The sequence below is a fragment of the Ruditapes philippinarum genome, unplaced genomic scaffold (assembly GCF_026571515.1).
Source record: "Ruditapes philippinarum isolate M1 unplaced genomic scaffold, ASM2657151v2 ctg2361_1_1_1_1, whole genome shotgun sequence".
Lineage (NCBI taxonomy): Eukaryota > Metazoa > Mollusca > Bivalvia > Venerida > Veneridae > Ruditapes > Ruditapes philippinarum.
Window position 1 is genome coordinate 63,642 of NW_026853050.1, and position 13,429 is coordinate 77,070.

Here is a 13,429-nt window from a genome sequence, read left to right on the forward strand (position 1 = left end):
AAAGAACATGTACATGAGTGGGGCATTAATAGATGGAACAGAAGAGCTGGAATTAATGTAAAAAGTATTGTAATGGCGGGTAAGTTTTATTCCACGCTTCAAAATCATATAAAGTAGAGGAAAACGGAATCCCTTAAAACGCCCAAAAAAGGCAAACTTGAAAATGTTGCAGGATTAGTTTGAATGAGCCTGTTCAAGGACGGTAGTCGTAATTACAAAATATCGCCCATGCCTCCTAGTAACGGTCTAAGCAAAATGGTGAAATATTTGAATTTAGAAACATCCACAGAAGTTTTTATACGACAGTTACCATGGAACATTTAATGTGACACGTTCGTAAATCCAAAAAAAAACAAGAATGCTTATTATTATATAATGCATGTAAACGAGAAGAACAATAGTCTGAACTAAATAAACTGAAATTTTGACAGGGAGGGGATCAGGGGTTATAAGGCTTGCATATCAGACAAAGCGCGAAAAGGCAGGAAACATATCCGAGGGGTAATTTTACAGTATTCTTATTGCAATACTGGAACCTCCCAACTAGAAAAGATCCAATAGAAAGAATAAAATGCTACAAACATGCACACACAACAATAAAGTTGTGCTTCACAATGTTTGATTGATGGGGTGATCTATTTTGTTACACATACAATGTATATTCAAAGATTTTTGTACCGCTGGTATTTCTCTGTGATCTGCAATTGACAGATAAGTTGGCAAATTCCTAAAGTGCAATGTACGCTGGTTTAAAACCTAGAGTAACACAAAAGAGGGAATTAATTCATTTTATTTTCCACTTTATAATTCTTTGGGCATATCTAAAGCTTTATACATTCTAATCACTATGGTACATAAAATACATAATATAAAATTTGTAATGTATATAGAATGATGACGAATTTTCTTTTTACATGGGTTCAAAAATAATGGTTAAAGACACACCAACAGAAGTAACACGCGTGCGTTTCAATTGCGATGTAAATAAAGATTTTCATTTTGTTTCGGAATCCTTAGAATCAAATTAATATTTGGGAAATAGATATCAATTTTGGGTGCATTGTTGTAGAATTATGCACGGTTTGAGTTTAAATGCGTAGGAATAAAATTATGAAGGTATATAAGCTCGAGTGATTAATTACAAAGCAATTGAACTATAATCCATGCATTATTATACTATAAAGCAAGAGAAATAATATCTTTTTCCATTCTTACATGCTAAAAATGGAGAGCTTAAAATATCAATGGGTTAATGGGTCTCTTTCGTATAAATAGATTAATTTTGTTCCGCTCATCTTTTTTGTTGTTCTTGTTTTTCAGTTCGTTGAAGAGTGTACGATGATATGTGCTATTTTTTCTTTTAATACATATGTTAATTTATAAAGTATTTAATTTAAAATATTAAAATGTATACATGTGATGATGACGAATTATCTTTTGATCAGGGCGAAATTATTACAAACAGATATGACGTCAAAAAACAAATTTAAAAAGCAGGCCACATATCCTAAGGGTGATTCAACATTATTCAAGTGAGGAATACTGGAACCACCCAACAAGAAAGATGCCGAATAGAAATAACTAAAATACCACAAGAACAACAATAATGTCGTACTGAACGATCTTTAAGGTTCGGAAACATATCATCCCTGATTGATGTACGGTGCGACTTTTTACAGCCTACACACGGCACAAACAACGCTGATGTGGCGATAAAATAGAGGGAAATAAGAATCCCTAAAGAAAGCCCAACACGGCAAAATTGAAAATGTTGCAGGCTCTGTTCGATTGAGCTTGTTCACGGACGGTACGGTAAAGTGTAAACTACCGTCCACGCCCCCTAGGACGGGCTTACAGAATTCAACATTTAACATGAACTGGTATAATTTAGAATTTTAAAACATTCGCAGGTGTGTTCATATGGCGGTTATCATGGAACCTTTAATGTGACACGTTAGTGCCATATTTCATGAAAAACGGTGTATGTTTCCCTAGTAAAAAATGCGTTTGCCCTAAACGAGAAAACAATAGGAGGAACTAAACAAAATTGAATTTCGAAAGGAGATCTGAGGTTATGAAGCCTGAATATCACAGATATGACGTCAAAAGACAAATTTAAAAAGCAGGCCACATAATGACACGTTAGTGTCATTCCATGAAAAGCGGCATATGTAAAAAAAATGCGTGTGCCCTTAACGAGAAAAAATGGGCGGAACTAAATAAGTTTCCGGTTAAATATGTGAATGTTTGTGAAAACGCTTAAACTCAAGAACCAAGACATATACTCGTGCTTTATTTTGAAGATTCTTCGCCCGCATATGTCAGATATATACAATAAATTTCCTTTTCGAGCTTTTAATATGATCTAAAACAAGTGTTTTTAGTTTGATCAAAAGTTTCTGAAAATGCTTTACAAGTAAAAATTACGGTGTCTACCTTAAGCTATGTAGGCTAGAAAAATATACCATAAATGGAGCAAAGGTAAAAATATTTATTTTTGTCAAAAAAAGTAAAGAATGGAATGAAATTTTAATATTTTAGTTATATCATTATTATATCCAACAACAACTCATTAAATACTAGTAATAAAGAAATGGCAGGATTTACATTATAATAATATAAGGATTAAAGTGAATTGGTCTCTAATGGGAGACATGTAAAACAATTAATATGTTGACAGTATTAAGTATCAAAAATAACATCAAACCACGAACGATTTATGTATGTATATTGATGGCAAGTGTGAGGTACATGATCCGTTATTACAGTATTATATTTATATCGTAGATAATAAAGTGTTCTAGAACAATATAATTGGTCAAGTTATAAATGTTCATACAAAATCACTTATAATTTTATGTACATTTCTTTCTCAAGTAATATATTAAGAATATCGAAATTGATTGAAAAACTTAGAAAATGTGCCCATTGTAGACCAGTCAACTTTTGCATTACCCTCAAATGATTTTTATTTGTTTTGATTGTATATTTGATGTCTTTATATGGAAATTTTAGAAGAGATAAAAATATAATGAAGATTTTGTTATTATTTAAAAATTTGAATAATAATTCGTCATCGTCACCTGTATACATTTTAACATTTTAGATAAGATATTTTTTAATTAAAAAAGATAAATAAAGAATGACAAATAAAAAATAATCTGAATATAATCGCTCTGTCTGTCTGTCTGTCAGTCTGTCTATCCGTCCGTCTGTCCCACTTTGTTCGTGTCCGGACTGCAACTTTGTCATACATTGAGGGATTTTGAAATTACTTGGCACAAATGTCTACTTGATCAAGACAACCACGTCCCTACCTCAAAGGTCAAGGTCATACTATCATTTTGATGTTTCACATTATCGCAATATATTCGTGTCCGCACTGTAACTTTGTCATGCATCGAATGATTTTTCAAAAAACTAGGCATAAATGTCTATCACATCAAGACGATATGTCGCGTTCAAGAATACGTCCCTACCTCAAACGTCAAGGTCACACTAATATTTTTCACATTATCACAATAATTAGAATTAATAGGTACACTCAATCGTGTCCGGGTTGTAACTTTGTCATGCAAGGAAGGATTTTAAAATAACTTGGCATAAATGACAACAACATCAAGACAATGTGTGGCGACCAATAATCACGTCCCTACCTCAACGGTCAAGATCACACTGCCATTTTGAAGTTCACTTTATCACAATTAGAGTTTATAGGTACACACATTCGTGTCCGGGCTGTAACTTTGTTATGCATCGAGGGATTTCAAAATAACTAGGCATCTCTACAACATCAAGACGACTTGTCGCGACAAAGACCCATGTCCCTACCTTCATGGTCAAGGTCAGACTTATAGTTTGAAGGTACTCAGTCTCTCGAGAAGACTTTGAAGATACACATTCATGTCCGGGCTGTAACTTTCTCATGCATGGAAGGATTTTAAAATAACTTGGCACAAATGTCTACCACATCAAAACAATATGTCGTGGCTAAAGCTCATGTCCGTCTGTCCGTATGTCCCAACTTACACAACAATCATGTCCAGACTGTAACTTTGTCATGCATTGAGGGAATTTGAAATTATTTGGCACAAATGTCTATCTCATAACAACATTTAGTCGCGTCCAGGAACCACGTCCCTTCTTCAAAGGTCAAGGTCACAGTTATATTTTGAAGGTTCGTGATATCACAATTAGAGATTACAGGGACAATAATACAAAGAACAATATTATATTCAGCAGTCAGTTATTTTCATTCTCTTTTCTTTTCATAATACCTGCATGCTTAAGAAACCTTTTTGTTATCTTTGAATTCACAATGATTTTCATTTCAAAAAGAATATGCCAATTTGCGCATTAAATACATGTATATCTTATTTGGGAAAACTAGAACACGGAAGTGAATTGAGTGTTGATCATTTTAAAGTTAACTTTTATAGCGTTAACATACTTGCCTTGGTTTCTTATCGATAACTGTAAAATTTACAGTGTATCAAATGTCTATAGGCAGAAACACATATTTACATATTTGCAAAGAATATTAAAGGAGTACGAGTGTAAGGTCCCATTTTCAATTTAAAGTAAGTCTTATTTTTATTCAAAATATTTTAGTATTAACAAGTTCCGAAGTTTAGAATGATGTGAAATACCGATTTATTAAAACAAATCAATTGATTACCTGCAACATTTAAAAGTACTTACAATTATAAGTGTTGATCAACCCTTATAAACTATAATTTATATTTTCAACATTTACATTTTTCAGAAGTAATCGATCATAGAATGGAGACAGACATAAGTCAAAATGTAAAATGGAGACTGAAGAAAGTAAATAAATTCTGGTTTCTAGATATCGGAGGAAAACTTAAGTTGCTCAATATGTTAAATAAAGCAAGTGATGTACTCATGGAGGAGAACATTATTTTTGCTGATGACTTAATGTATCAGGTTTCTGAAGAAAGTGAGGGGGAAGTCATTATTACTGAAGTAAAATGCATTGATCAGAAAGACAAAACATCAGAGTTCAAACAAGATGATACAGTTTTTCAAACAAAAATAGATATAAAGCCTGATACAAGAGGGGAAAATTTAAAAGATCTCGAGGAGATACTACACACGCCGTTAGAAGGTGATTTTGATCAGGATATTGCTTTAAAGATAACCTGTGCTCAAATTCGTCATAAGAAAATATTGATAATTGCTACACAGTTTCTTTGTAAATATAAAATTAACATGCTTTGACTTCACACTAAGTAGATAAGTTATGTTTAAAATTTTACACACTACAGGTGGACAAATATGATGCCCAAATTAAGATTTATCAATATTGTAAGTTCCGAAAAGCATTGATTATAAAGAAATTACCGAATTTAACATCTCATGTAAATAAAGAAAGGTAATTAGAAATTTATTTTCCATAAGTTTAAGTCAAATAATTCAATCAGAAATGCATGCATATATTTAAATGATTACATTAAATGTGGACAAATATTTGCAGTTCATATTTTACATATTGTTCGATGTTTGAAAATTGTTTTAAAAGCATAATTATACATTTATAAAATTTCACTTAATCAGTAATAGTAAAATAATTTCATACAATCAGGGTTACAATACAATTAAAAAAGAATGCAACCAATTAATTTTCAAAACAAAATCCTATATAAAATCTGGAAATAAAGTGATCCATCGGAAGCATTAATCACAACCAAATTATATGAGAATATTGCAGACTCGGTTTAATTGTACATGAGGGATAATGAATAAGTGCAATATCCCTCACGCCCTCTAGCACCGGCTTGAGCGGTACTTAATTTTCAACACTTAAAACATCAATTTAACAATATAACAACACTATATGTTAAAGACTGAAAGTACCTTTGAATAACAACCATAAATCTATATTCTTAACTTATATAAAGTCAATTCACTTCCTTTAAAATCACAAATCAAGACTAAAGATAACAAAATTGTTACAATATTTACTTTTACTCCTTAATTAACATGAGGATCATGACAAGTAATTTCACGCTTTGTTATCATGTTTAAATAATTCTTGGGTGAGTGAAAACATAATTTCATGACCGAAATATAAAAAATAAAGGGTCTTAACCCGAATACTGTATGTAAGGTGAAACTATGGATGGGTCTTATTTTAAAAAAAAAAACGTTTTGTACAGAATACAAACATAACTCATTAGCATAATTTTGGAGTGAAACTAGCTGATCACTTTTAGCTTAGTCTCTTTTTTTAATTTATTGAAATGACAAAGAGTGGCAATGTGTTCCTTACTTTGAGTTTTACTGAAATGCAAAATTTTTATTTCCCTTTAATATCATTAAATTAACGTTTTTGCACCAATATGTGTGGATAGGGTTTGTGGAAACTGTAGTCATTGGCATCAAAAGGCTAATTTTAATTGTTCTATTATTTCTTATTTAACCAATTTAGAAGATCTTACATAAATTACATGTGCATGATGGTAACCAAAAATATTTTATCATAAATGAATTTGCTAATGATATAACTAAAAGATGATCTTTTTAATCGTTCAGTATCAAAATATTTAGTTCTTGATAGTCAATATTGTTTACGACTTTGAAGTATTTAAAGCGACATACAGTTTTTCTAAAGTTTAAATTCATGTATATCATTTTTAGATTAATCGTTTCATATAATGTCAAATCCACAGAATTCAGGTGGAAAATGAAATTTGCTGACGATAAATTCATTAACAATAAGAAAACCCCTATGTTATTCTACCTGTCCGCTCTCTGTATATTAATAAGTTAAGCGAACGATTCGTTTCCCGATCTTCTATTTTTAGAAACGATCGTCACTGACGCGCTATCAATAGCTCTTGAGGAAGGCTTAATAGTGATTTGAGCATTTTTCAAAGAAAAAATAATGAAATACTTAGCTTGAAACAACACAGATTTGATTTGTAACAAAACATAAAAGCTACAGGCCGCTTTAAGAAAAAGAAAACATACCAAGAAGTCATGACGTTGTTATAACTTTCTTATCTTCGGTATGAAATACGCCGTTCCTTGCTTTAAACCTACAATTTGACCATGAAAAATATGGTATTCAAATAAAGCATTAGTCTGTATTTGCAACTAATATAATTACAATTTAAAACTATGTTATATTAAGAGCAAACAATTTCAAACGCTGATAATCATGATCATGGTATTTATATATAATTAGACTGTATCCTAAACATGATGTCTGTGCCTTTTAGTATTGTTTGATGGAGTTGCTTGCTTATCCATTGTGTTTTTTTATGAATTTAGATCGCCTTGTTACGAAAGAAGGAGAAGATAATAGTTCAGGTAATGAAGAAATGGTGAATTATGACTTTGGGAGTGAAGAATATGTTGAAAGGGAAGGTAAGTTAATATGAAACAAAATTACTTCAAATGAAACACACTTACTTAAAAGGATTTATAATGTCGTTTTTCAAATTGTCGCTAACCTTTCCACCCCTTCAATTTTTGCTCCTTCACGCCTTCCTAATTTTTGTACATTCCCTTCCACCCGGCAAATTTCTGAATTTATAATTTAACGTAAGATCTGCTCCTATCCGTGTGATATCTGTCAGAATGTCGTTGCATTTAGATTTTTAAGGCCTCGCTCTCCCTTCGAAATGTTAATTGTAATATCAGTAAGAAATCCTTGTTTAAACTAGATGTACAGTTGTTTCACTTTATTGATTTTTGTAATATGTCATGTAAGTGTTAAATTTTATTTTCTGATGCCGTTTATTCGTACATACTATACTGTTTACAGTTATACAGTTTGTAATATTTCAAATAATAAAAAGTCAGGTAAAGTTATGTCCAGATATCGTGTATTTAGTGCAAATATTGTTTGACAACTAATTCTTATTGTCTTCGTCTTTTTTAAACATTATATTTAATAACATGTCTTGCCTGTTTCATTTATCCCCCCACCTATATCATTTTTAAGCTATCAGTAATCAAAGTGATGATGATAATTTTTGTAGAGAAAAATTTGATGATACTTTTAATCTTCTTTGACAGGAAAGATCCGGGGCTTTTTCAAACGCATGAAACAGATCATCAAAAAGAAAACTGCCAAAAGAGAGGTATTTTCTATAACATTTAACATATCGTTTTAGTTCATGTGTATTTTTCTATAATTCAATTTTTGACAAAATACACTAGTTGTATGTCATCTGTTTACTCAGTTTAAAACGCGTGTATCCTGACAAAAGCGGCAGGCAAAAATAGATACTGATATAAATTCATTAAACATATTAAACATATTTTAATATTCGACAATTTATCCAAGATTTCAAACTTACATACATTAATAATTCAAGTGTTTAATATTAAACTAAACATGCATGATTAAAAAAACAAGAAACAGTTGAACCGGGTGATGCTCCCCGAACAAGTTTTGGACATAGGAAAGTATAGCTTTTGTAGTGTCAGAGTTATGTAACAGACAAAGGTCAAAGTGTAAAAATGAACAAAGGGCAATAACTCCAAAATTAAGCAAGGCAGATTTAAGGTTTTTGCACTTCACTTCTATTTAATGAGATCAATCTACGTACATGTACAAAAATTCATGTTGATACCTATTATGGTTTCAGAGTTATGCCCCGCACAAAGTTCAAAGTGTAAATATGAACAAAGGGCATTTACTCCAAACTTAGTCAAGACAAATTTATGAATCTTTTGCACTGCACTTTTACTTAATGAGATCTATCTTCCTACAAATTTTCATGTTGATATCTCTGACAAAGTGCAATAACTCCAACATTAGACAAGACAAAGTTGTGGTTCTATTGCACTGCACTTCTACTTGTTGAGATCTATCTACCTACAAAGCTTCATGTTGATATCTCTAGTAGTATTAGAGTTATATCCCGTACAAAGTTCAAAGTGTAAAAATAAACAAAGGACAATAACTACAAGATAAGGCCAGACAGAGTTATGGTTCATTTGCACTGCACTTTTACCCAATGAGATCTATCTATCTACACAGTTCCATGTTGATATCTCTGACAGTTATAGAGTAATGTCCCGCACAAAGTTCAAAGTGTAAAATGAACAAAGGACAATAACTCCAAGATAAGGCAAGACAGAGTTATGGTTCTTTTGCACTGCACTTTAACACAATAAGATATATCTGCCTACAGAGTGTCATGTTGATACCTGTTGTTGTTTCAAAGTTATGTCCCGGATAAGAATAAAGCTGCGACTATAGGCTCATTCTTCGGGGAGCATTAAATCTTCTGTCCATAGAAGAAAACACCGTGAACAAATACGAATTTACAACATTTATACCAAGTTTGGTTTTCATAGGTTGGGGAGCCTGTCTACGAGTTTGTACCGAATGCGTTTAAAGAGGAGTCGAGTGCTAGTATAAGTGATAAAGATTGTTACACACCTTTTCAAGAGGACGTGTGTACTGATGGTATGTGCTTTTAAAAACACAATTATATAAATTCTAAGACGACCCAGTGATATTAAATGTATTTAGATTTAGCTCTTTAAAAGCTTTGAATATGTACTTTCGCTTAAACTTAGCCTAACTATTAAAAAATAGGGGAAACAAGTAACGATATCGTTCCAGCTAAGAATTTATTTTCAAAATTTGCAATCTCTTCATTACAAATTTCATACTGTCTCGATCATTTCAGTACTTTATAAGTACTTATATATTACATAAATCCCTGAAACTTTATTGTATTATTGCATTGATTCACTGAGAAGATAATTGTTGTTTTTTTTGCTCTTTCTAAGAAACTGGTAATGGTGTAAATTGCTGATAACTTATTAATTTATTAAGTTATTCTCGTGTACATAACATTTATAACTAATTTTTTTCCACTCAATAAAGTTTGAAAACTTAAAGGTTTTCGAAAGTGCACTACTTTATTTGCATTTTTCAAGGAAATAGTAGCGCTGTCAAAACTGTTACACTTTTTCATTCATGGTGTTGTTTTTTGCTGAAAATGAAATACAACTTGCTGGTGTTTTTTTTTCACTACCCAGTGCTTCCGTCCGTCATTTCAGGTGCATGGCCTTGAACCAACAAATTAATGTTTTCCTTCTTTTAAACGAAGGGCGTATGTTAGCACATAAACCATTGGAATTTTGTCTAGATCCTGTCAAAAAATCTGGATTCTGTCATTTCTGAAAAAATGACAAAGCTAAGTTAATGATACTTGGTATGTTGATAGAAGACCGTATGGAGATATGAATCTTTTTTCATAATGGCTGATATTGTTGCAAAAATTATGAAAACCAATAAAAAAAACGGCACAAATGTCAATTATGCCATAAATCAATAAGTTCAAAAGCCAGATTCATTGTTGTTTATTTTTGGGAAGCACAATTTGAAAATTTTGCAAGTTATTTTAACATCTTCATCGAGGAAGATATGTAGTTGATATGGTTACGGAGACACCAATTACGAACATTGGTTTGATCTTGTGAAAGCTCAAAAAGTGCAAACAAACAAATTAACGGCAATTAAATGTATCTGTAACGGGAGGCATGACAACCAAATAGAAATAATCTATGCCCACTCGTGAAAATCCCTTAATAGGCTTTGTTTACAAATAATTACTTAAAACTTATACATTATAAAATTATTTCCATATTGAAAACTGTTTGTCTAAATTTGTCTAAAAGTAAAATAAAAAAAGTATTTTATATGACACGAATTTTTACTTCAGCCGTTTCTGGAGCGAAGATAGTAACAGCAATATATGATTTTCAAAAGTTTTCTGACGATGAGATAAGCTTCAAAAAGCTAGACAAACTTAAAATCCGTGACGATATCTTCACAAGGTAAAAGACAAATGTTATAATATGAGTTTATCTGATATTGATAAGTAAATACTAAAATTAGCCAATTCTTATTTTATGCTTTTCAGCGGATTACTGATTTATCCGTGAAAATTATATTTGATAATTTCACAGTGATAATTATCAAAATATAATTTCACAATTTTCAATGACGAAACAACTTTCTTAAGATTTTCCCCGTGTGGTACCACAATTTTATTTTTGCTGACAATTCTGACAATGTCAGGCTGTTTAGATAAAAGCAAAGCTGAAACTGATGAATAACTTAAATGTCAAAAGTAGTTAAAGAAGAAAACTATTATCTATTCATCCAAATTACCGATCAGCAAATTTCGTCTCTTAATTTTTTGTTTCATTTTTACAGTCTGAAAAATACATTCCTTCTACATGCAAAACTGCTCTTGATGACATATGGGCAAATTTAAGTATCCTACGACAATACTGCCTTATGCTTTATGAAAACTTGAAAATCAATTACAGCCATCATCCCGAAGAATAAGTAAAAAAACCCAGCTTTCGTAAGGCAGCCTTTCAACAATTCCAAAATTTCAATTTCCTAGCCACTTTTTGAATGTTTACACATCTGTCAACACTTATTTATTGTCTCTTACAATCCTTAAATAAGTTTTCTTTCTTTTAAAAGGGTGCATGACTAACAAATCCAAATGATATCCCTCTGAATCAAACACAATTATTTTCCTCTCGTGAAATACAGAACTTTTAAAAATGGCCAATGCTTACATTTAACACAGCCAGGTCTTATATAAATTCGCAGTAAATAACAGAAATATGGATGGATGGTTGGACTTTTTCTCCTACTTGAATTGTTAAAACAAGCCGTCATTCATATTTTTTGATAATATGAATAATATCATTGCAGTTTAACGTTGATTGTCAAACTTATTTTTCAGCCCAAGACTTCTTGTATTTTATGAGAAATTCGACTAATACATGTACATAATAAAGGCTAACAGTGGGGAAAACAGATTTTAATATAAAGTTAATATCAAGGAAATTTCGTTTTAACTTGTTTTTAAGCATACAATAAAAAGAAAATTTGTTTGTTTGTTGTGTCAGATGTAATTTTAATTCATCTCGTGAACTTTAAAAACAGTATTTACGCCACTCGTGAGAATACTCTTTTTAAAGCCCACTCGATGAAATAAAATTTCATCTTACACACAAACAAACAAATATCCTCTATTTATTTGGGGTTTTCAGCTGTGTTACGAAACTTCATAATTACTCTTGATTCCTTCGCCATTAATATATTAACGATTTGGAACACTTCAATTAATTTAATATCCCCAATTATGATTTCATCGGAATAATAAAATTTTTCAGTGTGTCATTTCTATGCCATTTTCGTAGAGACATTGCATTTTAATGAAATCTACTCTTAAGTATTATTTCATTTCAGTGATAACTCTGATTGGTGTTATGCTGAACATTTATCTACTGGAGAGAAAGGATTCGTTCCAATTGCCTATATCTCACATGCCAGCCAAAAACTGATATCACAAGAGTATGAGAATCTTTTTTATTTTTATATTCAATTGTCTGCACCCGTTAACTATTTAAAACAAAAGGTCTTAAGTTCAAACATATTGCTGAATTTTATCTTTATATTCAATTGTCTGCACCCGTTTAATATTTTCAAAATCAAAATCTATTTATTTTGTCTGATTTAGCCCATTGATCATTATAAATATTATAATTTATATATCACACATTTTAACTAATTGAAGCTTGGCAATATTTCAGCTGGTGGTATGATATTAGCTCACATGCATCGATGGTGTTGATGAACAATCCGGACACTCCTGTGGGAACATTCCTTATACGTCCATCTGGAAGTACATAACTTTAAATGTTTCGACATTACAGGTTTATGGTGCTCAAATATGAGAGTTAAACACTTCATTCAAATTGTTAAATGCTTTGAACCTGACTCAGGTTTGCTACTTGCAGGATTATTATTTTATTCTGTTATTGTCTACTCACATTCAGAAATTACCTATAAACCCAAGTGTGTTGGCGAAGAGATAGGGCTGGGTACATATCGGTAATAGTAATAGGTTTTAAATCCTTGACAATTTCATATGGATTTATATTTTAAGTACATCGGGTCTGCCAAGTTAAATAAGGGTCCAGAGGGTGATTGCATGCGAAGTGGTAAGTCAAGTTTACACACCAGTGAGCGAATGGAAAAAATAGAGTAAATAAGAATCCCTAAAGAAAGCCCAACACGTCAAAATTGAAAATGTTGCAGGCTCGGTTTGATTGAGCCTGTTCATGGACGGTACTGTCAATTGCAAACTACCGTCCACGCCCCCTATCACCGGCTTAAGCAGAATTCAACATTTAAACATGAAATGGCAAAATTTTGAATTTAGAAACTTCCGCAGATGTGTTCATATGGCGGTTATTATGTGCCAATCCATGAAAAGCGGCACATGGTCCCCAAGTAATAAAAAGCGTGTGCCCTAAACGAGAAAACATTGGGCGGAACTAAATAAAATGGAATATTGAATGGGGATCAGAGGTTATGAAGCCTGCGTATCACATAAAAGACGTCAAA

General features: G+C 31.6%; 1 protein-coding gene across 1 annotated transcript in view; it reads left to right on the forward strand.

The window, feature by feature from the left end:
• Nucleotides 1-4,770: 4,770 nt before the first annotated feature.
• The window catches only part of LOC132732416 (tyrosine-protein kinase STK-like), a 40,148-nt gene continuing 31,489 nt past the window's right edge, over nucleotides 4,771-13,429 (forward strand). Inside the window, exons 1-7 of the mRNA XM_060718835.1 lie at nucleotides 4,771-5,128; nucleotides 7,297-7,392; nucleotides 8,047-8,111; nucleotides 9,337-9,448; nucleotides 10,716-10,830; nucleotides 12,269-12,373; nucleotides 12,613-12,704. Coding sequence (XP_060574818.1) covers nucleotides 4,783-5,128; nucleotides 7,297-7,392; nucleotides 8,047-8,111; nucleotides 9,337-9,448; nucleotides 10,716-10,830; nucleotides 12,269-12,373; nucleotides 12,613-12,704 — 931 coding nt within the window. The 5' untranslated portion in view covers nucleotides 4,771-4,782. The remainder of the gene's footprint in view (nucleotides 5,129-7,296; nucleotides 7,393-8,046; nucleotides 8,112-9,336; nucleotides 9,449-10,715; nucleotides 10,831-12,268; nucleotides 12,374-12,612; nucleotides 12,705-13,429) is intronic.